This window comes from Ochlerotatus camptorhynchus, unplaced genomic scaffold, assembly GCF_037179485.1.
Source record: "Ochlerotatus camptorhynchus isolate MF236.1 unplaced genomic scaffold, CSIRO-AGI_Acam_v1.1 ptg000291l, whole genome shotgun sequence".
Classification (NCBI taxonomy): domain Eukaryota; kingdom Metazoa; phylum Arthropoda; class Insecta; order Diptera; family Culicidae; genus Ochlerotatus; species Ochlerotatus camptorhynchus.
Genome location: NW_027040780.1, coordinates 399,354 through 426,833, shown reverse-complemented (window position 1 = coordinate 426,833; position 27,480 = coordinate 399,354). Strand labels below are relative to the sequence as shown.

Here is a 27,480-nt window from a genome sequence, read left to right as displayed (position 1 = left end):
AATTTTGTGGTTACACATTTTACCGGAGGAATCGTGATCGGAGTGTTAATGAACATAATTTGACTTTTATTTTTGTAATAAGTGCTATGTTCACGCCCTTCACGATTGAATGATTGTTGCTGACCTGTTTCATGACGTATGGATGGTGCCTGAAGCAATATTTTTCGGGTTGCCATTGCAATGTACGGAAAAGGCATGAATGGATCATATTGTTAACCTAAGATATATATTTTTATTTTTATTTGGATGATGTATAACACTCGGTATAACATTAAATTTGGTGTTTCTAGCTCTTCTTCGTTCCACCACGCCGTCGAATGCGCTGATCGATTGTCAAAAAGTTCCGAGGTTGTAGCATGTTGTAGCCTCAGCGAAAAGGTAGAAAGAGAAGAAACTGGCAACACCGGAAGTTCCGACATGAAGTGTACTCTCGTTGAAGCATTCTTACAACGATACTAATAAAAAATGGTCTGCCATGGACCCGAAAAACAAAATGAATAAAATAAAACAATAAAAGGTCCAATAAAAATTATGTTTTCTATTCTAAAGTTTCGACTCCTTTTTCTTTACATTACTGTGATTTCATCGCCCTTCATTGTGTACGTCACTTTAATTACGTCATGCAAATTGCATCTTCATATATTCCATCGGTTTTGTGCCAAAATGATACACTCTTTGCACACTGTCAAAGACGAGGTCAAATATCATTGCACACAAAATCTACTTTGTTCAAATCAAAACAAAAATACTAGGCCATCTGGTGACTGACGAGTACGAGTACGAGTGACGAGTACATATCACCGAGCATTTCACTTTATTAATAAATTCGTTTATTTTTTACAGGAAGAAAATTCTATTACAGTGAACCACGTTATTTTAATTGATTTCTTCACCAGTTAGTCGTCTGTCACTTTGTTTGTGATACTATTACACATTTTATGAATAATCAGCAATAGAAATTTGCCAAAAGGTATACGGGGATTTCTATCCGTTTATGAAATTAGATCTGTCAAAATAAACTTGACACTGAATTGCTATGTATTTTCCTCGGATTGTCAATAACACGCTCTTACAAATCGCACCACGCTAATGAACAAATACCATAAATTATAAACTGTATCCCGGATGGGTAAACTGTTGGGTAAACTATTCAACTGCCCTTATTAAAATAATCATAAAAGAGATCCTTACGACGTGTTCGGGGTATCATCCAAAACATTTGTTGGATAGTTTACCCATCCAGGATACAGTTTATTTATGGTATTTGTTTATTAGGGCGGACGTGAAAATCTCTATGTGGTAAATCTAGTACTTCTATTTGATTCCCGGTTTTATTAAATTTAATTTTCCCGGAGTCCACATAATCTTCACGAGTGCGGCCCTGATTTGTCCACAACTGTTTATCTTTTTCCACTCCTTTCGACGTTGAGTTTGGTCGCGTTTTCCCCATTTTTTCCTCGCATCTCACAGTTCCATTTTGACGTTTGTATAGGCAGGTGGCGAATCGCGAAAAAGGTGGTTCAGCGTTCATTGTTTTGCGTGTGCATATTTTCCGTTTTCGATTCTCAATATAATCCCAGTTTTTGGATCGGATAATCCGTGAAGATTTTCGCGCGTGGCAAGAACTCTATAAAACCAAGCGAGTAGTGTGATCGACACCATGGGCGGCAAGAGAACTAAAAATAACACCAAGGTAAGAACTGCAGTAGCTGCAGCCAGGAGTCGATCAATATGAGCAGCAGGATTTTTGTTCTGATTGAATTGATTGGTGCATTTGGCACAAAATCGATGACGACTTATTTATTTGTGTTTGTTTATGGTGGAATCGAAGCGAAATGTGCGGTCCACAACCTTTAAGAGGCCTGCATTATCTGTTTCGTGTGGAATGTTGACGTGTGTTGTTTTTGTTGCTATATCCCTGCAATGGCGCTATCGATTTCACAATGTTGCTTCCTTCCAGCAACTCCAGCCAATCTGTGCTTGCATGATTTGTAACACCTTTCTCTTTTTTCCCCGGTGCAGCCGTCCAGCAGCGGCCGCAGTGCGGAAATGCTCGGTAGTACCGTGCCTACCTTGTTCGGTTTCACCGCTCTCGACAGTAGTAAGATGCCGGTGGTGCCAAGTTTTGTTCAGATCGAAACTCATGGCGACGACATCGATCCGAATCTAGACGACACATTTCAGATAGTGCTGAAGAAGATGCTCAAAAAGGATCCTACAACGAAAACTAAAGCACTCCAGGAATTTACCGAGCTAATCGGAAAGTCGGAACTGGATGTAGTGAAGTCGGTGTTGCCGTTTTGGCCACGTCTGTACAGTAACTTGTCTACGGACGTGGAACATCGAGTTCGGGAAACGGCTCAGCAAGCTCAAGCTGCTATCGTGACCAAGGCAGGCAAGAATATTGCTCCGTTTTTAAAACAATTGGCGCCGGCTTGGATTTCGGCGCAGTACGATACCTACGCACCGGCAGCCAGCATGGCCGGACAGTCGTTTAGTAGCGCTTTTCCTCCCAGCAAGTTGCGTGAAGTGTTTGTGTTTTGCGAAAGCGAAATTCTCGAGTACTACACGAAGCATCTAACAGTGCACACGGCGATCACGCTGAGTAACCCAAAGTAAGTATTGTTGTCGTGCAAGTAAGTAATGTGAATCGATTAATTAACTATCATTTATTTCTCTGCTACAGATCACACACTCCGGAGGAATGCGAAAACAAGTACCAGCGTGTGCTGATAGCCAGTCTGCGTGGATATGCTTTGTATCTCAGTAAAATGCCAGAAGAGCAGCTGCGGAAGTCAGCCGACCAAAATGGGCTACTCCTGGATAATCCGAAATTCTGGTCCTACCACAAGCATAAAACTCCAGCCGTTCGATCGGCTTGGTTCGAGGTGATATCCACTCTACTTCAGTACGGAACTTTCCTGATCGAAAAACACCAGCAACAAATCACGACCAGCGTGTTCCAATTCATGGACGAAACTGATCCAACGGTTGTGACGCACATTTGGAGCTCGATTGTGCTCGTACAAGCTAAAATTCCAAATTGGCACACGTACCTCAACTTCGACAAGGCAGTGTTCCCCAAATTGACCAAGGTTTTGCGAACGGGAGCGAGCGGGAATGCAGCCTGCGTCTTTCCACACATGCTGCCGTTAGTATCGAAGTTTACGCGTGAAGTTCTCGGCGACAAGATGGAAAAATTCCAAACGTTGTTCTTTGATGGATTTAACGAAGGACTTAAGGCGGTTCATTCGAGCCGGACGGACATCACCGCCATCTCGCAAGCTTACTACGAAGTGTTCCAATATGTGGTGGTTCAAACCGTGAAAGATGATCGAATGCAGTCCGACGAAATCGACAGTTTCTGCGAAAGAATGCTTGAAGATCATCTAGTTAAAGTGATTGAGTGGTGCATTACAACGGAAACATCGAGTGGGCGATTTATTTTCGGTAACATTGCTTCGCTGCTGGACTACTGGTGCCAGTATAGTGCCAACGTGAAGATCTACGAACAAATTTTGGCCAAATTCTGGAACCGTCTATTTGAAGTAATTGAACAAAGTGTCAACCGTTCCGAAGCAATCGAACAAGTGTCCCAATCGCACACTGAATTGGTACAAAATCTTAAGCGAACCTCCCACAAGCGTGTCAAATTTACAAGTGATACCACCGAACGTCAAACTTCGGACCCAAATCGCCAACATGCGCACCGCTTCGAAGATCAGCTGCAAACTTTGGTGTACAAAATTTGCCGCCTCTACATGGATCGTATCACTAAAACTCGCAACCAAGCGCTGGTTCTACAGCTGGAGAATCTGATTCGGCAGTTTCAATGTCCGCAGTTGTTCCAATTTCTCGCCAGTGGTGGCGGCGACGGTGGCGAAGGAACAAAACTCAATTGTTTGTTCGAAACGTTTGCCGCTGTCTGGTTGAGTGACGAACGACTACAGTCGGAGTACATAGTCGAGATTGTATTGATTGTGTACAAATACCTACCGGAGGAGGAGCGGGTGACGATGCTGAACAAATGGATAAAGGTGAGTGGAAATTAAACGGTCTATCAATGCGGATTGCCCTTAGCCGTTTTATGGAATGCTACGAGCCAGGGCGAAAGGTTATTCTGTATCGTTGAATTTATTGACGCATTCCTGTCGTAAATTTTAGCATGCTTACCGGCGAAGAAATCACACATAATACCTAGCACGGTGGGAATGGCGAAAGCACTAGCAAACAATGTTCTTCGGTAGACAATTTGTTAATGAGCGGTTGTTAAAATTGAAGTTCGATGATTTGCGATGCGATAATCGTCATAGTTTTGTTTTAAGCTGATTTGCTAATCTTATGCTTTTAGACTGTCAAAAAGCTTTTTGAGTATAGAAGTAAAACCTTTGTCTTAAGATAGCAGACTTCAAAAAGTCCAGAAATTTTGAACCTTGAGTGTGTACCTACCCGAAGTAGTTGAATGTAGAACATTTTGGAGTAAAACGTTTCGCGGTTTGAACCATTTCACGGTTTACCATTTGGCGAGTAGTACCATTTCGCTATTTGGGACTATTTTAAACTAAAGTGATACCTTGCAAGCACCATATTCTGAACAGCTCCACATACTGAACGGTAAGACATACTTTAACCCTTTCCTTTCCCTGATGACACGGGTGATCCACAACTTTTTGCTCCGTTTCATGTTTGTCAATCGATTGTATGACATTTCCCAGCAAACCATTACCCGGAAGACCATTTGCCGTAATGGATCATTTCCCGGAATGTTTCTTGGAATATTTTTTTTTTCCGTTAAAAAAAAATTCAAGTAAATTTATCGATCGACTCGAACAAAATTCGTTGATTTTAATAAAAATTAATAGGCCTATACAATACTTGGTCTCTCGCGGTCATTTTAAAACCATCATAATGAAGCAAAAATCTTACACAGTTGAGGTATGGGAGAGAAGTTTTAAAACGCTTCTTATTTTTCGAATTAATTTTATTTAATTGTTGCTATTATGGATGATAAAAAGTTTCAATCTACCTATGAGTAGTCCCAGGCAAAACAGCGAAAAAAAATAATTAATTTTTGAACCGTCCAAGGTTTCAGCCAATACACGGCATTCACCCCGACAGTCAATTTGAAGTGAAAACTTGAATTTCACGAAGTTCAAAAGTTCCGTGCGCAGAGCATGGAAATCGGAAGTGGTTACAACCAGGGCGTCACAATGTCAGCTTCAATCGACCAAATCGATGCGACGAAGAGACTGCTGGCTTTCTTTTTCTGTTAAAGTCGAACAGCTTCGCAGCATTCTAGAACCTCAGTCGGCGTGCACAAACAAATGTTCAATCGCTTGTCTCTCTTTCTCCCGTCGCTCCATTGGTCTTCCTTTCAAGCTTCGGTGAAACGGATGAGCGAAATAACGCTCGACTTTGATAGTTTTCTCTTTCATGAAACACATCAACAGAGGTTTCATGACGTATATGACGGAAAATGAAATAACACATTTAAAGCATTTCTCACGTGAAAACACGTGAAGATTACACGTAATATTTTTAATTTATCTTCCATCCATATATTTATCTAAAAAAAATAATCAAAAAAGCGACATAACGCATTTTAAACAAATTGAAAGAACGGTGATAGAGTGTTCGTGAAAGGGGATTGAAAGTCATAATGAGATTCGTTTAACTAGAAAATCGACGTTAGTTACATTGAAAGCGATGAGCAAAGCAACGACGAGAAGTTCCACAGCCAGCCTTTCCTTCTAAGCGTCCTGCTTTTTTATTTTCGTTTCTTGCTGATAGTCTAGCTAGGCGTTATAGAAATGAAGCGTCGAACACGTATGTATGAGAGAGAAAAAACACGAGTTCATTTTAGAGCTTCGAAATTGTAGAGCCCTGGTTACAACAATGGGGGGAATCTTTTCAACAACAGATTAAATCAAACATTACAAGGCATTTACAGCAAAACTTGCAATTAAGTATATGTATGAATGATGTATAATGTATGAATGAATGTATATGTATAATGTATGAATAGTATGTGTGGTCACTAGACTGATGCAAAATTTGAAATTTTCGCTCCACAGTGCTTAAACGGTTCCAAATTGGGTCCTGCTTAGCCTCCAAAAATTTGAACTACTTTAGTAAGAAACTACCATCGCACAAATCATTTCAAGTTTATATGGGAATTACTATGGGAAAACTTATGTTTTTGTTCATATGTATCTAATAATTCACCACATCACTATGCTTTTAAAAATGATAGCAATGATTGTAAAAAAAATTCCCAGCTACAACTTTGTCGAAACCCACTTTTCAATCAAATGTAAGGAACAAAAGTTATTAATGATTCAAGTCACTGATATCTTATGATTGTGCTCATTCAACTGTTCAGCAGGCAACATTGGTGTTTCTGGTGCGAAGAATATAGCACAAATATCATGGCTACTATGTCACACTGCAGAATACAGTGTTGCTAACAGAACAGCTGCTTGATCATGCCATAAGATTATCAATCTATTAAACAATTAATAACTATTTAATTTGACATTTGGCTGAAAAACGATATTCCGCAAAGTTGTAGCTTAGAAAAATTTCCATAAGAATAATTATAGAACTTTTCGAAAAAGCAATTTGGAAAATGGGTAGTAGAGAATGAACAAAAAGTTTGGTTTTCTCATAGCAATTTCCATATAAACTTCAAATAGTTTGTGCCAAATCAGTTTCTTACCAAATGAGTTTAAATTTTGGGAGGCTAATCAGGACCTGATTTGAAACCGTTTGAGCACTGTGGAGCGAAAATTTCAAATTTTGCATCAGTCTAGTGGTCACGCATGGTTTTTATATGTACCGTAAAACGGGATATCTTTGATAATACGGGTAACTTAGATAATATAATTTAGAGATTAAATTTACTCGCTACGCTTTTCCAAATTAGAAACATTGGTTCCATATTATAGCTTAGGGTATTTCCGTTGATATCATATATAGTTTTTATAAAGAATGTCTTACATATTAAAAAAAAACAATTTTCGTGTTTTTCGCCTGTTTGAAAAACCACTCTAACCATCACTTATGAAATGTATTTCAAATATAGCCATCACAAATTCAATGTTGTATTCTTATTGCTTATCATTTTTTCTGATTATATACTCATTCAAAGTTTCATATTTAAAGAACTAAATTGTTTGAGTTTCAGCCATTTTTTCTACATTCATCGAGCATTATCAAAGTAACCCCAAATCAAAAAACTGAAGTTCGTTCACAAAGCTAAAAAAAATAGTGCGAATGCTTTAAGTTCCGTTAAATATATTACTAAGGAATTGACTCTTGGATCCTCAGTACTTGTTTTAAAAATATAAATTTTGAAAAACATTCATTGGTGTAAAAATTATTTGGAATATACTTTAAACAACTATCAATGTTACCCCGTTTTACGGTACATATATTAAGTATGTGGCCGACACATACACACTTAGACATTATCGCCGGACTTCGGTAATTTTTATCGAAATCTGAACAGCTGAACTTTTCCGGTAAAATTTATGCAATTCAATTCAATTGCTTTTGCTATTTTTTATTAGGAGAAGTTGTTGAGGGGAGGGGGGAGATTGTTGTGAAGGGGGGAGCGGGAGAGGTTGTTGTGAAAGGGGGAGGGTGTTTACATAAATTACACCGTGATCCACTTTTAGCCGCTGATTTGGTCCTGCTTACAGCAGGACCAAGTGCCACGCCGTCCGAAGCGACAATGAGCAAAAGCAGTTTTTTTTTTTTTTTAACAATTAAATGATCTTTATTTCTTGTGTTTGTGTGGTTTACATGTATGAATTTTTCAAGTGACACAGATGCGTCTTTTCAACTTTAGTACAGTGAGATTTTAATTATTATTTACAGTTTCTAGTCCTATCAGGCCTATTTTAAAGTATGACCACCTTGGTGGGATTGGTATGATTTGAATTGGAAAAAGGAGTCTACTTATAACTACTATTTACAACTACAACTAACCTACAACTACTATATACACCTAACCTACTATATACAAATTGCTTATCAAAGCATGTTCTGATAAATTACATTTTTGTGCAAATTTAGTCTTAATTTCGTTAATTTTGGAATCTATTTTGGCAATGCCTGCCTCTTCATGTAAATTTGTTATTCTAGTGTCGAAAGGACGATCAAGAACCATCCTCAGCACTCTATTCTGAGCGACCTGAATTTTGTTCCTGTGAGTCTGTGCACATGATTCCTACACCGGACCTGCGTAGAGGATCGCAGGTGCTATGATTTGTTTGTAGACGGCCAGTTTGTTCACCCTTGAGAGGCGGGATCTGCGGCAAATCAGCGGATACAAACACCTAACCAAGGTAGAACACTTGACTACAGTTTTCTCTACATGCGAACGGAAGAGGAGCTTTTCATCGATCAACATCCCGAGATAGGTTACTTCGGCGGACCACTCAACCCTTGTGCCATCCATGATTACAGTACAAGATGGAGCCGGTTTCAGTTTAGGCGATTGCCGATGTAGGAACATGATCGCTTGTGTTTTGGAGGGATTGATTTTAATTTTCCACGTGGTGGCATAATCAGCAAAGGCGTTAAGGCATCGTTGAAGTTTGTTCGTTATTTCGCGAGGCATCCTTCCTTTGACGGCTATTGCGGTATCATCTGCGAACAGGAAGAACACGCAACCGTCTCCAAGGGGAGGAATGTCGGTAGTATAAATGCTGTAAAGCAAGGGGCCCAGCAGACTGCCTTGCGGCACTCCTGCTGGGATGGAAAACGTGTCGGAAAGACAACCATTCAACGATACCTTAAACGACCTTTGCTGAAGGTATTTACGGGTGATTTTAACCAGATGTAATGGGAAGTTGAAGTTACAAAGCTTGTACACAAGTCCGTCATGCCAAACATTGTCAAACGCCTTTTCAATGTCTAACAAGGCCATGGCTGTGGACTTTGATACAGCTTTGTTACTTCGGATGTTATTCATCACCCGTACTAGCTGATGATTGGTGGAGTGCCCCTTTCTGAATCCAAACTGTTCCGGAAGGAGAATGTTATTTTCCTCGACAAACTTGAGCAAACGATTGAGAATGAGTTTCTCGAACAATTTGCTCAGCGCTGAAAGGAGGCTGATTGGTCTGTAGCTTGAAGGCAATGTTGGATCCTTACCGGGTTTGCGGATTGGTATGATTTTTGCTACTTTCCAGATACTTGGAAAGTAGTGCAGTTCCAAACATCTGTTGAAGATAGCGGTTAGAAGAGACTGCACTTTTATGCTGAGTCTCTTCAAGATCAAGTTGAATATACCGTCAAACCCGGGAGCCTTCATGTTCTTGGTGCATTTCAGCGCTGAGCAAATTTGTTGTACTGTAATCATATCCGCCGAAGGCACGACACAAGGGGAGGCATCTAGGTTTTGAACGCATTGCGCAACCTGATCTTCGAGCGGACTTTGGATATTCGAGCCAAGCAAATGCGATGAAGCGACATGCTCGCCGATCGCATTTGCTTTCTCCTGTGGGGTGATTAAAAGCCGATCGTCATCATTTTCGACTCTGAGAGGTGGAATGGGTTTGGGATGAGTTTTCAGGACCTTGGCTACCTTCCAGAATGGTCTGGAGCGGTCGTCCAGATTCTGGACAACACGCCCGAAACTTTCATTTCGGAGTGAGTCCATTCTGGAAGCAATCTGTCTGTTCAGATCAGCCATTTCACGTTTTTTGCCCAGATCTCCAGTCCTCTGAAACTGGCGTCTACGAACATTTCTCAGGCGAATCAAAAGTTGGGTGTGGGAATCAATGGCAATAAACTTACCCCTCACAGGAACTCGTCGGACGCACGCCTCGTCAGCCACGGTTATGGCTTGGTGGAGTCCCTCCAACGCTCGGTCGATGTCCTCCACGGTGTCAAGCGGCGGGTTGTCGATGATGTGCCTGTCTACCACGCGTCCAAACTGGGCCCAGTTTACGCGATGGTAGTCCTTGCGCAGGCTTGAAGCAGGAGCCACGTTGCAGCCCAGTTCAGCCACCACCGGTTGGTGGTCGGAGCTGAGTTCGTTCAAGGCTACCGGCTTGGACAAGCCGATATTTGTCAGGAACAGGTCTAGCGTCGATGGGTTGCCCGCCGGTGAGATGAATGTTGGTTCATCCGAAAACCAAACAGAATACAGCCCATGCTGTGAGTGGTCGAACAGGAGACGACCGTTCTGGTTCTGCTGGTAGTTCCGCCAGGCCTCATGGCGAGCATTCAGATCTCCTCCAACTACGAAGCGGGAACCGGTACGGGTGATGGTGGACAGGTCCTTCTTGAATTTAGCCGCTAGTCCACTGCTGGCGGCACACTGTCGAGGGCAGTAGACGGCGATGAACTGGACGTATCCAGTCGACGACTCCACCTCCACACCAAGGGCCTCGATGATAGAGGTGCGGATATGGGACAGAGTTTGGTATTTTATTCCTTTCTTGACGACGACCGCAACACCACCCCCCTGGAGCTGGTGCGATCAAGCCGGATAGTGTTGTGGTCAGGCAACCAGAAGCTGTCGCCGGACTTTAGATGGGTCTCGGTTAGAAGGCCCACGTCGATGCTGTGCTTGCGGAGGAAGTCGGCAAGCTCAATCTTTTTTGCTCTTACAGAGCAAGCATTCCAGGTGACGATAGTTAGCGGTTTAGATGCCATACTGGATGATAAACTAACCGAGCACTTGGATCTGTTCGGGCTTATTGCGGCACTTACGAAGAGCACCGGACATGTTGACGGAAATTTCCATCAGTTCATCCGCTGAGAACAGATCGGGGTTGTTGTTTTGCGCTGTTGGTTGTCTCCAGAATCCAGGGGGGATGGAGAGCTTTGACCAGCAGAATCACCGGAAGCTTCTTGAGGGGGGGGCGGGTTGCACCCGCGAATTCGCTTGCCTTTGCTGGGGAGCATGAAGAGGCGGAAAATCCTCCGTCCTGAATGATGGGGTTTTGTCCTTCTTTCGTCCTGGTTGATTGTTGCTTGACGCCAGCTTTCGGATGCGTTTGAAGTCCTCGCGTTTGGAGCACTGTCTGTCAGAGCCTTGATGTGCACCACCACAGTTAGCGCATTTTATCGCCACGGCTCCATCCGCAGGGCAGTTGGAAGTGGCGTGTTCTTGAGCGCAGTTGCTGCAGCGTGGCTTGATGTTGCAGTTGCGGGTACCGTGTCCAAAATTGAGGCACCTCTGACACTGCGTTACGTCACGATGACCACCACGGTATGGCTCCCACCGTACGATGATGGAGTAGATCGATCGGATGGCTTGTAGCGCATTGAGCGTCACCGTCCCTTTCTGGAAGTGCACCAGGAAAAGACAATCCGGGTACGTCTTCACGTTTTCATCTCTCCTTGTCATTCGGAAGACAGCGATTGGGACTAGCTTGTACCGGTTGATTTCGGCTTCGACCATCTTGGGGTCGAAGTTTGGTAGACCCCTGATGACTACCTTGAAGGGCTTCTCACCGGGGATGTCGTGCGTGAAGAATTCCACCTTGGTATCCTTCAGATATTTCACGGCCACTTCGTACTCCGCTTTGGTTCGGAGCATCACGTTGGTGGCGATCCTGCCGAGCTTAAACTCAGCTGCAACGCCCAGCGATGAAAGATCGCCAATCAGCGTGTTGAGTGGGACTTGCTTCACCACCAGTGGAGGAAGCTTCATTTTTGCTGCACTCGGGCTGGCAGCAGTTTCGTTGTCGACGGCGTCGCCGAAATCACCAATGACGCTGACGTTCGTCGCGGTGGCATCGTCCCGTCCACTCGCACCATCGGACTGGCCTTGATTTTTCTTCCTCTTCTTTGACCGCTTCACCGTGGCTGAGGTGGTATTCCCTACATCGGTGGGAAGAGTAGCGTACCTATTCGAAATAGGTACACTCAAGCTACCCTCACCGCTGTTCTTCTTCTCCATTTTCTCTCGGAGCCTGCTCCGGGAGCGCTGTCTTCCCATCACACGAAGCGACCGACACTACTGACGATGCGATTAAACTGCGAATGTTTGGAACAAACTAGAAACTTTAGAACAACTCGACAGAGCGAGCAAAGACCGAACTGTACTGCTTGACGTACAAGCAGAGAATCTCATGAGCAAAAGCATGACAGCAGCGCTGTTTTATATCTTTTCAGGTTCAGAACCTGATAGGATTTCCCGCCGTTTTTTATGAATGGGGCGGAGCCAAAAGTTTCTTTGGTGCAGAATATGTAAAAAAGGATGGACTTTGGATGTTAATATAATTGCATATATAAAGGTACCAGATATGTTTTACATTCAGTTGTTGGTAATGCATCGAGTTTATGTCTCCTATTAAGCAACATTTTTTTTTTTTTGATAATGTTGGCTCTGCATGTAAAAAATAAATTGTTCATACATTATTAGGGTTTGCTTAAAATTTATGTCCCGAAAAAAAAGATCGTCCATGTCTTTCTCGGGTTATTGTTAAGGGGAGGGGGAGGGGATTGTTAAGCGGGACGGGGTTTTACATGCACGTTTTTTCAAGTCTCATTCCTCATTGTGGTGGACACGCCGTGATCCACCTTTAGACGCTGACCTAGTCCTGCTTGATGAAGGACCTAGTGCCACGCCGTCCGAAGCGGTAATGAGCAGAGGCATGAGAGCACCGCTGATTTATATCTTTTCAGGTTCAAGCAGAATGATGTGCAACCAAGTGGTATTCGTTTATGATGACTGGGTTTGGAAAAAAAGGCTTATTTCATGAAATCAGTGATAAAATTATCATTTGTACATTTTCAAAAGTTTAATTACATTAGAGATGAACTAGCCTAAGGCTAAAAATCTCTTTAATAAAGAATTAAAAAAAAAAAAGTTTAATTACAGAAAAATTGGAAAAATATTTATTTCAGCAGGTTCGTAATGTAATATCCTATCGATTGGCGTATTTGGATTTTAATTTCATCTATAAATGACAAAGTTACAAGCGTTCAAAACCTAACACTCCTTCACCACACATATTTTTTGATTTGCACCCCAGTATAGTCGACAAAGACGTAGTTCTACGTCAAAAAAGCTCTTGAAAGCTTAAAATGATATCGGACTTAGGTATGTCATTTTGTAAACCGACTTTGCTCGGGGTGTGATTAACCTCGCGATTCACTAAATGCACTTCTATACCTATACCACTATAGTTTTGAAACATAAAGGCACAGTTGATGTAGGTTCCGTGACCAACGATTAATTTAATTTGTTTGATAAAACACGGGGAACTGACAGCTTCTACATTGCCACTCAAGTTTATTATGGCTGTTTCCAATGGTTTCTCCTTTCCTTTTCTGATCATCACACAATTTTCATAAAGCAATTACTAGAACTAAAAGAAGGTGTTCATACAAGGAATACGGCTAATATCGATTCATAATTGTCGAACAGTTCGTTCACTCACCTTTTCGTTCCGCTTCCCATTCCACAGATTGCGAACAAAACCGTGCAACAATGGTTGATACTGCGCGCCCTGAGTCATCCCCTCTGCCAGGATAGGAACATAACGAAATTCCTCACCCAAGCCGAGGTTAGCGAAAACCTGATCCAATGTTCCCGGGCGGTCACGCAAGGTGATACGAAGGAGAATATGATTCTGCTGCACAAGTGTTTCCTCATTTCGGATAGTGGCGAAGTGCTCATCGATCCGGCAACGTGCTCCAAGATTGTTGAAACGATTGCCACTCCGTTGAAGAATGACGGCGAAATCGAACTGAAGGATACGTGCGCTAGCTTTTTGGCGCAAATCATGCCGGTCGTCTGCGGTGATAGTCGTCAGGGAGAACTGCAGCGACGAATGTTTACGATGCTGTTCGATTTTAGTGCTGAAAATAGCGTGAGCGATTATTTGTCGGAGGACACATTGTGGGAGGTAACGACTGCCTGGCAGGATGCACTGTCCAGCGATGATTTGGCACTCGACCAGGAGTTGATTGAACAGTGCGCAGGAATTGTGGACAAGGAATTGAAGATATTTTCCGCTGGGGAAAGCATTAATTTGGAACGATTCGAGAAGCTGGCGGAAATCTGTACGAAGTTGATGATGTGTTCGACGGAATCGATAAAACGGAGTGAACCGGAACGTTGCAAGCAGATTGATGTGTTGTTTGGAAGCGTAGTGGCGAAGGCTGCGAGCGAGCAGGCGTCATCCAAGGATTTGATGGAGAAGCTAGCGATCTACGTTGAGCTTTTGAATGGGGGGCTGATGGCCAAAACGGGCGAGTATAGATCGGATTTATCCACGGAGGCATTCACAAAAAATCTTCGGCAGTTGTTGGTACGAGAGCTGTTTTGCTTGAATGTGGTGTTCAAGTTGAGTTGTAATCCCAAACGGAGGCCGTCTGGCAATAGTGAAAGCAGAATGCATCACGATGGAGAGCTGACTAACGAGTACGATGCAGGAGATGCGCATATGGATGATGAGGAAAATCTGATTCACTGCTGGTCGGAATTGATACACCAGAAGGTTCTAGCTGTGATATATTCGATCGCGATTGGCGATACCCTTTTGTATAGCACAAATGATGTAGGTTTATATGGATTGTTTTCAGATATAGGTATTCATCGGGATTCTCTTTTACAGCTTGACGACACTGTTGAAACGCTTATAATAAGTTTGCAGGAGCGACTGGCGTTGCTATTGAAGAACTTGCCTTCCGGAATTTTGGACGCGATCAAGCAGCGCCTGTTCCGGCTGGCAAATGAATCGGGACTGCTGTGGGCAAAATCACTCGTCTCGCTACTGGAGACTAATCAATACTCCGATGTTGAAAATGGAGCGGTCCTGCTGTACGAAGATGCCTCCACTGTTGTCAACAGTGATGATTTGATCACCTACATCAATATTTTGCAGGTAAGATTGTGTAGGAAGTTAATTATTTTTGATCTGGTTAGTGACGACCCGTCTTCAATCAAAAGGTTCTTTCGAGAAAAATGGCTCCCAAATGTCTACCAATCCGACCGAACTTGTTCGAAAATTACTTCGACATCTTGGTGAAACTGGCCGCCAGTCGAAGCCTGATCGAAAACCACTTCAGTTCCAATTACAACGAGCTTGGCGATAGGAAAGTCATCGGCAACACGCTGATAGTTTTGCACGAAATCATCAGTAAGCACAATGCTAGCAAGTGTTTGCTTTACAATTGGTAAGTGAACCGGAGACCGGTTGTAGACTGCAAAATGTTGATTAACTTTCTCGATGAACAGTGACCTTTCGCAAGTGGACGCAGGAAAGCTCTATTTGGACACCGAGCTGGCGAATGTTTTGGCCATTGTGATGCCCCATTTTGCATCCGAGCTTGATATTGGCAAGTGGGACTTTGTGAGAATCGCTCTAAGCTCGTGGACCCTGACCGTGTCTAAAAATCATCACAACTTTAGATCGAACAATGTATGTTACAAGGAATTGTTGCTGAGATTTTTAAGCGCAGTTTCAAAGAAAATTTGTCGTTTTTAGATTTCCATTTTCATCGCCGCTATCTTCAGATTGTTTAGTGCTGTATCGAAGTTCTTCGATGAGGAGAAAGCCAGAAGTTCCACTGAACTACTGACCAACGTTATTGAGGAATGGGACAACGTGTTCGCCAAGGACGTTAATCTTGTACTACTGAAAACGTACATCAACATTGTCAAGGATATTGGTATGAAGCTTATGCTTACTGATCGATTATTTAGCTATTCATCAAAAAATCCTATAACTTCCAGATCGCACGAGAAAATCTGACGAGTACTTCCTGGACACAATCAGCCCTCACATCGATTCAATCGATTTCAATTACGTACTTAAGGTATGGTGGTTCAATTAACCTTGCACTTTCATCTAATTCAATCTGCACTTTATTCAGGCCAATAAGGTTGATTCGAAAATCTCTCTCGATGATCTGATCGACTTCGCGCTGGCCAACGTCAATCACTGGAACGCCCGGATCCGGGTGTCTGCCGCAGCGATTCTCCGCAATCTCTCGGCCGGACTCATCCAGCGTGATGTGGAACAGCTTCAGAGGCGTCACGAGACGGTCGAACAGCAGCAGAAGAACCCCGAAGAAACCGACGACAGCTGGCATCTGCTGCAACGTTTCAAGGTCAAAGTGGAAGAATTTCAACCAGCCGTTAGTGATTTTGTAGCGGAGTTCAACTACAAGATCAACGAAACGGAAGATGTTCCGGCACAGGCCGTATTGGGCAGGGATCGAACGATAGCGTACCTCCTGCTGTGGGACTGTATTTTGGAAATCTGTGCCAAATCACCATCCGAGCTGCGATCGATCTATGCGTCGTGGATTACCGTGAACCACTACGACCAGGTACGGAACCGACTGGTTATGGAAACACTGCTTAGCAAATATCACTAAAAAATCAATTGCAGGTCTTACTTCCCGCACTGTTTAGGCTAATGCCCAACGAAATACTGAAAAATCCAGATTCTGGGGCAATATATGGACAGACTATGTTTGCCAAATTAGAGTGGAACCAAATCAAAAGTAAGTATAATGGTCGAGGATAATCATACATTTTCTACTTTATTCCGTGTCCTGCTCTCCTTCTTCCCTTTCCACCACCGACCGACTCAAATCCACAGCAATCGATGAAGTCCGTGGAACGAAGTTCACCTTGGACCCCTTCTCCCGCTCGGTCTTGGTTGTTTCTTCGCTAGGAACCGACCGTACAGCCGTTTGCGACACACTTTGAGCCCCGACGAAATTGCTTCCATAGGTCGTATGACTCTCCACGTCATGCAGGGCCAAAACAGCAGCAGCTATGCAAGATTCCAGCATTCCGGTTACGATGTCCTTTGTTGTCTCGTCTTTGATCGAGTCGTCCTCCTCTTCGCTTTCCCACTCTTCTCCTTCACTTCCCTGCCTTAGTTTGGTTTGATCTTCGAAAATGCTTGAAGCCGCTGATAGGCGCTTCTCTACGTCTTCGGGGCGCTCAAATGTCACTCCACTGGATTGCATGATATGCCACATCCACTTCGCAGCTTCATCACCCAGCTGACAGTAGTATTTATCCAGGACATGGCCGCCATTTCGCCGAGGGACATCAACCCCAATAAGCTGACAAATTCGTGTCAGTATCACTTCGGACGCTATGGCGAGCTCATCTTGCGGCGGGGTTGCTGCGGCATCTAAGAAGTAGCTCCTATTTTGACGGTAGGCTTTCTCCATGATATCCCGAAGGTAAGCTAACTCCAAACGAACTATTTTCTTTTTCAGCATACGAGCTTGTCGCTCTCGATGCCGCAACCACCTTCGCTCGTCCCGTTTCTGTTGGCGGGCAAACTGGCGTGACTCCGGTATGGTTAGGTAATCACGGGCAGTTAGCCGTTCGTTCATTCGCTCTACCTGATGCGGTTTGAGGTGACCGGCGTGGAGTTTTAGGGTATCTTCCACGTAGTATGCTTTCGGTTGAGCGAGGGTTCTGATGTGGTTGGTAGCCGCTGGAATCGTTTTTCGTACAAGACGAAAATACTGCGGCTTTGGCTGAAAGTTTCTAAAATTGAAGATTTGCAATATGATAAAAATGGTAGATGCGACTTACCTTAGCCCGTGGCGTTGCCAAAAGTCGAATGTGTTCAGCGGGATTCAGTATCTCTCTGTCGATTACGATAGTTTCATTATGACGACAACCGCGAAACTTTGCCGGAGCTGAAAATACTATCTTCGTAATTTTGGGAGTTTCCTTCTGAGCGGATCTTCTGGCTTTACGTTTTTCCTTTCGCGCTTTTCGTTGTCTTTGCCTCGACTCTTTGATACCACGCTTGATTTCGGCTTCCAACGAAGGGGGTTCTTCCGCAAATAACTCCGGATACAGGACCACTTCGGTTGATTTATCGAACAAGAGGAGCTCGCTGGAATTTTGACTGCTCTCATCCATGATTTCGAAAATAATATGTCAACTGCCGGTCAGTGCTAACTTTGATTTCTTTTTAATAATTTTCCGCAGGCATTTCCCTGAAACCGGAACGCTATGCGTGCCACCTGTATACGCAATCGTTGCGCTTCCTGCCGGCTGTTGTACGCCGTTGGTGGAACGGATTGAATCACCGGCATGCGGCCATTGTCGGTAAGGTTACCAGCAACTGCGTTTCGAGTCTGCTCTGTCAGGATGAATTCCAGTCGTTGATCGAGAAAAAGGACAAACAGGACAACATGCAGATTAAGGTGCACGCTGCTGCACGCCAGGTGATGGCAGTTTACTCCATCGATGAAGCGAAGGTTGAACTGCACATAACACTACCCAATAACTTCCCGTTGGGGGCGGTTACCGTCGAAGGTGGAAAACAAATCGGTGGACGACTGCAGTCGCGACAGGTTGTTATGCAGCTTTCCATATTCCTAACGCATCAGGTAAGTGATATGCTCAATTTTCTCAAAACAAATAATCATTGGAGAAAATTCCTACCTCAAGAATGGTTCCATTTGGGATGGTTTATCGCTGTGGAAGCGCAACTTGGACAGGAAATTCGAAGGAGTCGAAGAATGCTACGTGTGCTACAGTGTCATTCATCAGGATACCTGTCAGCTACCGAAACTGTCGTGTAAGACGTGCAAGAAGAAGTTCCACGGTCCCTGCTTGTATCGGTGGTTCAGTACGAGTAACAAATCTACGTGTCCTATTTGTAGGAACATTTTCTAAAGTATTTATTTTGAAGCAATTATCCTCGGTATAGATTTATGATAGAAATAAACACACACAAGTACTATTTTCCACCACTAGCTGATAGCTAAGATTGTTTGCATTAGTTTAAAATTTAAAAATCGTGTATCATGCCAATTGTAATTGCTGCATCCAGTCGGCAGCAGTTTGTCCTATGGAATAAATTGATCAAAAGTGAAGTGGATTCTCAGTGTTCGTGCCTTTGTATTTTGGAAAGAAAATTCCCTAAACATTTTAGAACTGGTCCAACGTCTTTCAAGGTTTGACCTTCAAATTCGGTTAGCTTCTAATGTCAAATCGGTGATTCAGTTTTTATAGTAAAAAGCAGGATAGCTCAGTTGTCTCCACCCAGGCGCACACTCGGTTCGTGGCTGCATGTCTCCAGTTTCTTGAGTTTCACACACTTGCAAAATCTTGCTTCACATGGTCTTGCTCGCTGCGCTCTTCTGCGTATTGTACCTGCCAGACTCGCAGCGCCTGCAGGCCCTCCTCGTGCCCGTACAGAACTATCGGTCTTATCAGCGTTTTGAACATGGTACTTTTAAGTACAGGGGCGAAGCTAACTAGAAGTCAGGGTTTTGTGTAGTCCGTAGTAAGCACGACTTCCAACAATAATACGTCCCCGAATTTCTTTGCTGCAGTTGCTAGCCGACGTCACCAATGATCCGACAATGTTCATGTTGTCAAGGAATCAGATGAACTGGCTGGATTTATTCTTCTTCAGTCCTTTATTTAACGTCGGTCTCTGTTCCGCAATCTAGTGCCAATCACCGACGGACATCGATTGCCATCCATTGATGGGAACCGAATGTGCAGGAAGGCAGCTTTTCTACACCTGCGTAGGATATCGCACCCATTCAACACACATGGGTTGGGACCAACGGCTATACTTTCCTTCCGAAGCAAGATGTGACCAGAGATTTTTATGCCTCAGAAAAATCCCACCAATCTCGGCTGGGATTGAACCCAGACACATTTTTTTTTTAAAGTTTGTTTGTTAATTTTTAGCTAATAGATATCACATTCAATTTGTAAAAAATATTACTCTTCTAAATTCCGAAGGAATTCTAGTTCACCTACATCTATTCTGTTATTAATATTTGCATTAATATAGTTGATGTATTTTATAAACAATTTAAGAATTTCATTTCTTCTGGCTGCTGCAATGTTGCCCAAGATTGGTCGTATATCAACTCGGTGAAGGAAAGTCGTTGCCATCCGCCAAGAATCGTCATTATTCTTCGTTGTACGTGCGTCCATGCTGCAGCTATACGAGGGCACTCGCAGAACTTGTGCTGTAGCGTTTCAATAGACACCATGCAGTGCTGACAATTCGAATCATTTGCACGTCCGATAATTTTCATTAGTCTGCGGTGCTCCGTCTTCTCGTTGGTTAACATGTAGAGATCGCTGCGTTGGCACGACGTCAATCCTCTTGACGAAATATTTGTCCAGATTTTTTTCCAATTTTGACCTGGCTGGTTCCGTTCCACCCTTGGCAGTTCGGTTTGCTCAAGATAGAGGCAATGAATTTGATCGCTGGTGGGATTTTGTTGAATGTTGGGTGGAAGCAAAGCAGTCTGCTGAGAAAGCAGTTTGAAACAAGGAAGATCGGCAGGGGGAGGAATATTTTGGGAGAGAAGGGAACGATAAAAGGGAATGGAATCGATCTCCTGCAGGTGGCGGTTGATGAGAAGCGCTTTGCATTTGATCGCCGGCAATTGTAGCTTTAGGCCACCTTTGTCTCTGCTACGTGCCAACTGCTGCATTGGAATTCGTGCGGGCAGCCCACGAAACAGGAATGTTCCCATCGTCGCTGTCAGTTTCGCCGTGTGAACACACTGTGGTGGTATTACAGACGAAAGATACCACACCTTCGCTGTAATAAAGGTGTTTAACAAAATCACCTTCTGTTGCAGGGTAACCAAATAAGTTGCGTTATTCTGGCTACTAAAGCATCCCAGTTTTGCTTCACCATCAGTCGCACTGAGTTGGTGAAAATATCACCCAGAACCTTCACATTCTCCTTCGTCTGCAGTCCTGGTATTACAAGGGAGTTCCCATTGACGAATCCAACATCGATAGCCACTGTTTTTTGCCGATTTAATTTTGCCCCGGCAACTATCTCAAAACTGCCGAACAGCTGGTAAATACGGTCTATTGTTTGTGTTGAGGTTGCAATAAACGTGATGTCGTCGGCGTGTGCAACGCAAAGGTCACCACCACAAACTCGCTCTATCCGTGTGAGGAGGGGATGGAGATAAAGCACGAAAAGTAACATCGACATTGGGTCTCCCTGCCGTACGGATCGCTCTATACGGAACGGCTGTGAAAGGCGCCCATTCACCAGCAGACGTGACGAAAACGCAGCAGCGATCCGAGAGAGCCAGTCGACGAAACCCTGGTTGAAACCCAGAGATAGAAGAGTCCGATGCAGGAACTCGTGAGAGACCCGATCGAACGCGTGGTCGAGATCGAAAGAGATCATTTTTCCTTTTTGCTTTCTCGCGGTTAGTTGTGCTACACGATCCTTAAGCGAGAGCGTGGCTTGGAAGATGGATCGATCGGTGTTGGCAAATTTTTGCGCGTCGCTCAGGACTCGATGTGTCCGGAGAATGTGTTCCAGGCGGGTCTTCATGACGCGGGAGAGAATTTTGAAGTCGACGTTGAGCAGGCTGATCGGACGGTATGCTCTCGCTGTTCCATCGCTACCTCTCTTTTTAACCAGTACGATAGTGCCATCGGCAAATTCCGAAGGTAGCTCATCCGTCATAGCTTCATTGGTGACGAAGTAGAGCTCTCGATAGATGATGTCGAAAGTTCGATGGTAAAACTCTACCGGTAGACCATCGATACCCGGCGATTTTCGTTTTTGTGACGTTCGGATGGCATTTTTCAATTCGTTGATGCTGGTCTCTGCCACAAGAGCAGCGTTAGCTTCGTCGTTCTCGGGTACTGCTCTCTCGGTTTCAAACATCTCCTCCCCAACTTGCCTGGTCTCCCCCGCCGCATACAAGTCCTTGAAGTATCGGAGCATGTGCTGCTCGATCTCCAGGGAGCCTTGAATCTGCTCTCCTCGCTCGTTCTGCAGCTTTGTGATGATTGTTTTTTTACGTCGTCTATCACCCATATATATATGGGTGATATGCTCTCTCGAGCTACGAATGTTTCATTGATCCGAATGAAATTTTGTGCGAAGCGTCGCTGCAGCGTGAGCATTTTCGCTTTCACGCGGTTGATAGTCGTCAACATGCCTGGATTTTGGTAGTAGCCATCATACGCGAGCCTCAATTGCGCATAGAGACGTTGGTATTCAGCGTTAAAGATGCTGAATGCTTCGCTTGACTTCCAGCGGAAAAACGATTTAATTTTTGGCTTCGCGTATGAGATCCACAGGTGGGGAAAGTCCTCCGTTGGCGGGTCCAAAACAGCCACCGGACTTGGAAATCATCGATGTTTTCGGCAGTCAAAGATGAGGACGGCGGGACCAGAATCCACGTCCTTGTTCACGACCGAGGTGCGGAAGGCAAATTCGCGCTGTAAGAGCTTTGTGGTCTGTGAACGAACATACGTGTGTGGCAGCACTTCGTAGATGCTCGCAAAGCCCATAGCTTACATACATGCGATCGAGCCTGGATGCCGCATTGTGCGTAACGTATGTGGGTTCGGGGGTGGTGGGATATAGCTTCAGCCACAGGTCTTGAAGCTGCAGCTGCCGTATGGTCGCTTGGAGCGCCGGACTTGTGTTTGAACTCGTGGAGTCGCTCGGGCGAAGCACGCAATTAAAATCGCCAGCGAGGACGACGTGTTGCGTGTTGTGCCGAAGGTAATATGCGATCGTGCCGTTGAAGAATCTCTCTCTTTCCGCACGAGCAGCTGTCCCCGATGGCGCATAGATATTACAGAGAGTCGTGTTTTGCACCCTCAAAGCGATGAGGCGGCCATCCAGGGTCTTCTCCACATGCGAGAACTGAATGTGGTCTTTCAGCGCGATTGCCGTTCCTCGCCTTGCCTGGTCCACATTGCAGACAATGTTGAAGCCAGGGAGAGAGAGCTGATCATTCTCCACCTTCTGGAGGAAAACGATATCTAGCTCCAGCGTTCGTACAAAGGTCCGAAGAGAGTCAATTTTCGTTCCGTTCGAGATATTGTTGATGTTGATAGAGGCGAGGTTGTAACTGGAGAACTCAGCCATTACGACAGTTGGTTACTCCCATCTCGCTTGTCGTCGCAGTCGTCCTCCACCCGAGGCTTCTTGCCTGGTGGTCGATTGCGGAGATGCCTTCTTGAGCTGGATGAGCCGACAGAAGAATCTGTTTCGTTGCCATCGGACTTGCCACTAGCAGTTTTGCGATCCACTCCACTGCTAGCAGGGGGCTGTTGACCTGTAGAGGGAGTCAACGACCCGCTGTCCGATAGGGGAATCGAAGCCGAGGAAGAGGCTAGCGTGGGAAAATTCTGTTCGTTGCGCATCGGTGGTAACAATTTCTGTTGTGGGTGGGAAACTTGTTTCGGTGGCGGCATGGTAGCCGGGTTGACCGAGTTTGGTTCGAACCGGGGCCGTGCAGCTTGGTTCGAAGTTGTTTTGTTTTGATTCGCACTGGGAGCGATTTGGTTCGAGTGTGTGTTGGTTTGGTTCGGAGTATAGTCGGCTTGAGATGTTTTTTGTGAAGGCATCTGCTTTGCGGCATCGGCGTACTACTTCTGTACGAGCAATTTTTTATTCTGCACGCAAGTAGCCCCGATGTGGATGTATTCGCGGCAGTGTCGGCATGTTTGTAGCTGCCCGAAATACAATATATTCGTCACTTCACCGTCGATGGTGACCCACGACTCGATATTACGATTCACTTTCATTTTCGCTATGCGGACACCGGTCGAAATACCAGGGAAATCGATATCGGCTCCACATCGTTGCTCTCGTACTGATATGACGTCACAATACCTTCCGAGAAAATCGGCGATTTTTTGGTCCGACACCTCGGACAAATCGAAGAGCATCACCTCCACTGCTCCATCCTCCAGCGTGATCCTTAGCGGATATTTTTACCGTCGACGGTAATGTCGTGTTGGTTGTCATGTTCCTCGCAGATTCGTTGCGCCAACTCTAGGTCGACAACTTTCACGAACGAAACACCGAGGGCTCTGCTGTTCTGTATACGAAGCACTTCACCTTGTTTCAGACCAAGAATGGTCGCACAGAATTTGTGGACTTTGGCAAGGTCCGGTTTCTTCGGCACATTCGAAAAATCTATTCGAAAGGTATTTTCTCGACGGCCCATCGCGGAGTCGTTTGGACGCGCAGCGACACGGAAAAACGGCTCAGCGATGAGCAGAATACGAAAAAACACAGTTAACACTGGAAATTAGTTCGTGTTCGACTTCCACGAGCGATAGCAAAAACGCGTCTGTTCAGCTCGGAAGTTGAGCGCAGTCACGCTTACCACTACACCACCGTCGCCGGCTCTGGCCGGATTTGTTGAACATCATGCCCCGCATATTAAAGCCTGCACGTTTCATAACACCGTTTAGAGCCGAGGGGTAAGAAATTCCCAGATTTATTGTTTCCAATGCCTTTTAGTATGATGAATTGATCTATATCCATGAAAATGGAATAACATCGCAGGGTGTCGACTACCTGGAAAAACCTGGAAAGTCAGGGAATGTCAGGGAATTCTATTTATGATCTGGAAAGTCAGGGAATGTCAGGGAATGTTAGTGTAGGTCAGGGAAAAAAATATGTTGATCACATTGCAAAAAATCATGTGTGGGACACATAAAAAAAATCTTTGAAATTTTATCAGTGCATGACGACAAAGTTTTTGGGAAAATCCCGGGCATCAGATCTACTCGCTGCGTTTATGGACGCCCTTACCGGTATCTCTTCGAACAAGTTGCTGCAAGTGTCCATGAATAGGCCCAATGTGAATTGAAGCTAGAGGTACAAAAATATGGCGAGAAGCTGATAGATCTAGGACGCTGTGGGCTGTATATTTTGCATAATGCATTCAAGGATAGTGTTCGCAGTATCAGTTGGGATGTTGTCAAATATTTGAGTGGTATCTACAATATCTTCAAAGATGTACCAGCAAGACGAGCCGTTTATCACGATGTATTCTGGATCTACCATATTCCCGTTAAAGTTTTGCGGTCACCAATGGTTGGAAAATAGTGCTGCTGTTCAGAAGGCAATCAAAATTACTCCGCAAATACGAAAATGTATTCAAGGCGTCCAGAAAGACAAAACCGAACCAACGTCAGCTTCCTACCAAGATGTCAAAAAATTTCTCGCTGCTGATGGCTAATAGTATGTTCAGACTACAGATTTATAACATGTTATAGCACTATCTTGATGGTGGTTTCTGTGTTACAATTATTTGACAACCGTTTAAACATGTTATAACTCTGTAGTGGTATTAAGCTAGCTTTCTTCAAATCAGTTGCTGTCGAAGTTGAGCCATTTCTATGCGAATTTCAGACGGACAACCTTTTGGTGCCTTTTTTGTACAACGCGATGTCTCAAATTGTTAGAGGCATTATGGAAAGGTTCATAAATATTGATCATCTGAACAATATTGCACAGGTAAATGCACATTTGATCAATATGATCGCAAAAAGGAACAACTGGACGTTTTTTGGCACAGGTTATTGGTCGGCGTATTCAGAACTATTGTTGGTTGTGAAAATGATTTGCTGCTTTACAGAGAGAGGTTTTTCGGTAAATGCAGAATATCTTTGTGAAAACATGAGGGAAGAGTCAAGGCCCAAGCGCAATTACAGCGGAACGGCAGTGGTAGCGGAAAAACCCGATCTGAGTAGCCTATTTGCCGGATTGAAAACTAGTTAGAATCAAATCGACTGCGGTTAGGCATCTTGATGTCATTTGTGACAATTGTGCCGTTTGCGTTCCGCTTCCGCCCACATTGCGTTTGGGCCTTCAGTCGTAGCGCGACGCCAGATCTCATGCAGGTGGGTTGTAAAACTTACAAATTTTGAATGAACTTATTCAGCGAGTTCGAAAAATCGCATCCGCTTTCCATGTAGACAAGGATCTTCGTATGAAAGAAGCTCTCGATTCCGAGAGATCAAGATGCTCAAAAAGAAGGCGAGAGTTTGCAGGAGAAAATTGTTCTGCTCAAATGATAAACATTTTTAAAAGTAATCCGAAAATAAACACATATTCAACTTGCAATTTCTCGTTGTAATGTGAACTCACTGAGAGAATAAAATTTTAATGATAATTAAACTTAAATTATTTTGCCATGTCTGCGGTTGTCATATGGAGTTCCAGAGAGTACGAAACTGACTAATGCATGAGCAGTGCATCCTCAGGTTCGGTTGCCAAAGCAAGAATAATCACTGCTCTGCTATTTTACAATAATTTATATGTTAAGGGAAAGGATCGTCTACGGGTTGATTTTTATTTGGCTGTGAAATTATGAACACAAATTGAGAGCTTGGCGACATTGATTAAATATTCCTATTATTACTTAGTAGTGAAAAGTGAGCCTAGTTGTGAGCAGTAGTTATTCATTATTATATTATAGTTTGTATTTATAGCCCTAGGCCTATTTACATCCTTCGTAGGTAGTCGGTCATATGTTCTGTAAAAATTGTATTAGTATCAAGTTCTGTTGTACATGCCATGAGTATGCTATTCTTGATATTTTCGAAAGCTTACCCTGCTGCTCATTTTAAACTAACCTTAATTTACACTATGGTATAATAAAGCACATCACGTTGTAGCTTCTTAGGTTAAACAGGGTGTCTACTCAATCCAAGGAATCAAATTCCCTGAGTTTTCCAGGTTTTTCCAGGTCGGATGAAAAAAATTCCAGGTGCATACAAATTATAGACATTATTATTTTATCGAACCCCCCTGTTTGCTGGTGTTCACACTGCTAGCACATGTCGAAAGAACTGCCAATTTAGATTTCAAAACAAAACTGTATCAGGAATCAAAAGTAAATACTTCCATCATGAATTACCGGAAAATTGCTCTAGTTTCGGCAGACGTATTTGCTTTTATTATTATTTTAAATAAAATGAGGAAGAGAAGGTGAACTTTGTGGAGTAGGAAATAGTTGCTCAGGAGGAACACCGGCAGGGATCTGGCTCATCTTGTCCATCAAGCGCTGCGATATGAAGATGAAAATGGATTTCAGAACTTCGCCAGGATGTCGATACCAACTTTAGACAAGCTAGTGGGAAAAGTTCTCACTAGATATACATGATTCCTTGAGTTCTGAAAATTTCTGTTAACAACTCAATTCTGCAAGGTCTTCAAACCTTCTGACGTCCCTGAAGTTTTGTTTCTGTTCTCCGGTAAAATTTCTTTAAAGATCAACAATCTTTCCTGACAATCTGTAAATTGCTCGGTAGTTCTACAGATTTATATGAAGCTCTGGGTGTTCTTCAGAAGTTCTGCAAATTTTCCTAAAAATCTACAAAGTTCCTGAATCCCTGGAGATTTAAGATCCTTGAAGATCAACAATTATCTCTGATGTTCACAAAATTTCTAATAATCTACAAACTTCTTGACAGTTCTGTAATTTTCTCTGCAGATTTTCATGATTCAATGAATATCTGCAAATATCTCTGAACATCTATACAATTTTCTAAAGAATTAAAAGATTATCTAGAAATTTTTGAGCTTTCTGGAAGTTTTAAGAAGTATTCTGAAGTTTTTCTAATTTTTCTGAAGCTGTGCAAATATCTCTAAAGATCAGCGAACTTACCTGAAGTTCTATAAATGTCTTTCAAAATCCAAGAACCGCAGTAAAATTCTGAAAATTTATTTAAACATCTGCTAATTTTTC

The 27,480-nt window shown here is 43.6% G+C and overlaps 2 protein-coding genes across 2 annotated transcripts; one reads left to right on the top strand and one right to left on the bottom strand.

The window, feature by feature from the left end:
* The first annotated feature begins 1,500 nt into the window (after positions 1 to 1,500).
* Ltn1 (E3 ubiquitin-protein ligase listerin) lies at positions 1,501 to 18,692 on the top strand. The gene is made up of 13 exons (XM_065228436.1): positions 1,501 to 1,693; positions 2,023 to 2,615; positions 2,687 to 4,037; positions 13,437 to 14,531; positions 14,589 to 14,858; positions 14,924 to 15,150; positions 15,212 to 15,395; positions 15,462 to 15,645; positions 15,710 to 15,792; positions 15,850 to 16,308; positions 16,371 to 16,485; positions 17,948 to 18,351; positions 18,413 to 18,692. The coding sequence occupies exons 1-13, from the start codon at positions 1,661 to 1,663 to the stop codon at positions 18,638 to 18,640; spliced, it is 5,226 nt and encodes a 1,741-aa protein (XP_065084508.1). The 5' UTR covers positions 1,501 to 1,660; the 3' UTR covers positions 18,641 to 18,692.
* Rcd7 (Reduction in Cnn dots 7) lies at positions 16,498 to 17,897 on the bottom strand. The gene is made up of 2 exons (XM_065228451.1): positions 17,543 to 17,897; positions 16,498 to 17,484 (listed from the first exon to the last, which is right to left on the bottom strand). Exons 1-2 carry the CDS (start codon positions 17,876 to 17,878, stop codon positions 16,525 to 16,527), a joined length of 1,296 nt encoding a protein of 431 aa, XP_065084523.1. The 5' UTR covers positions 17,879 to 17,897; the 3' UTR covers positions 16,498 to 16,524.
* Positions 18,693 to 27,480: the final 8,788 nt, after the last annotated feature.

What these genes read in the sequence shown, in the direction of transcription:
- Ltn1 (XM_065228436.1), top strand. Translation starts at nt 1,661, where the DNA reads ATGGGCGGCAAGAGAACTAAAAATAACACCAAG. An exon ending in ATCACGCTGAGTAACCCAAA is followed by an intron (nt 2,616 to 2,686) that starts GTAAGTATTGTT and finishes TCTCTGCTACAG; the next exon opens with ATCACACACTCCGGAGGAAT. An exon ending in ACAACTTTAGATCGAACAAT is followed by an intron (nt 15,396 to 15,461) that starts GTATGTTACAAG and finishes TGTCGTTTTTAG; the next exon opens with ATTTCCATTTTCATCGCCGC.
- Rcd7 (XM_065228451.1), bottom strand. Translation starts at nt 17,878, where the DNA reads ATGGATGAGAGCAGTCAAAATTCCAGCGAGCTCCTCTTGTTCGATAAA. An exon ending in TGGCAACGCCACGGGCTAAG is followed by an intron (nt 17,485 to 17,542) that starts GTAAGTCGCATC and finishes AGAAACTTTCAG; the next exon opens with CCAAAGCCGCAGTATTTTCG.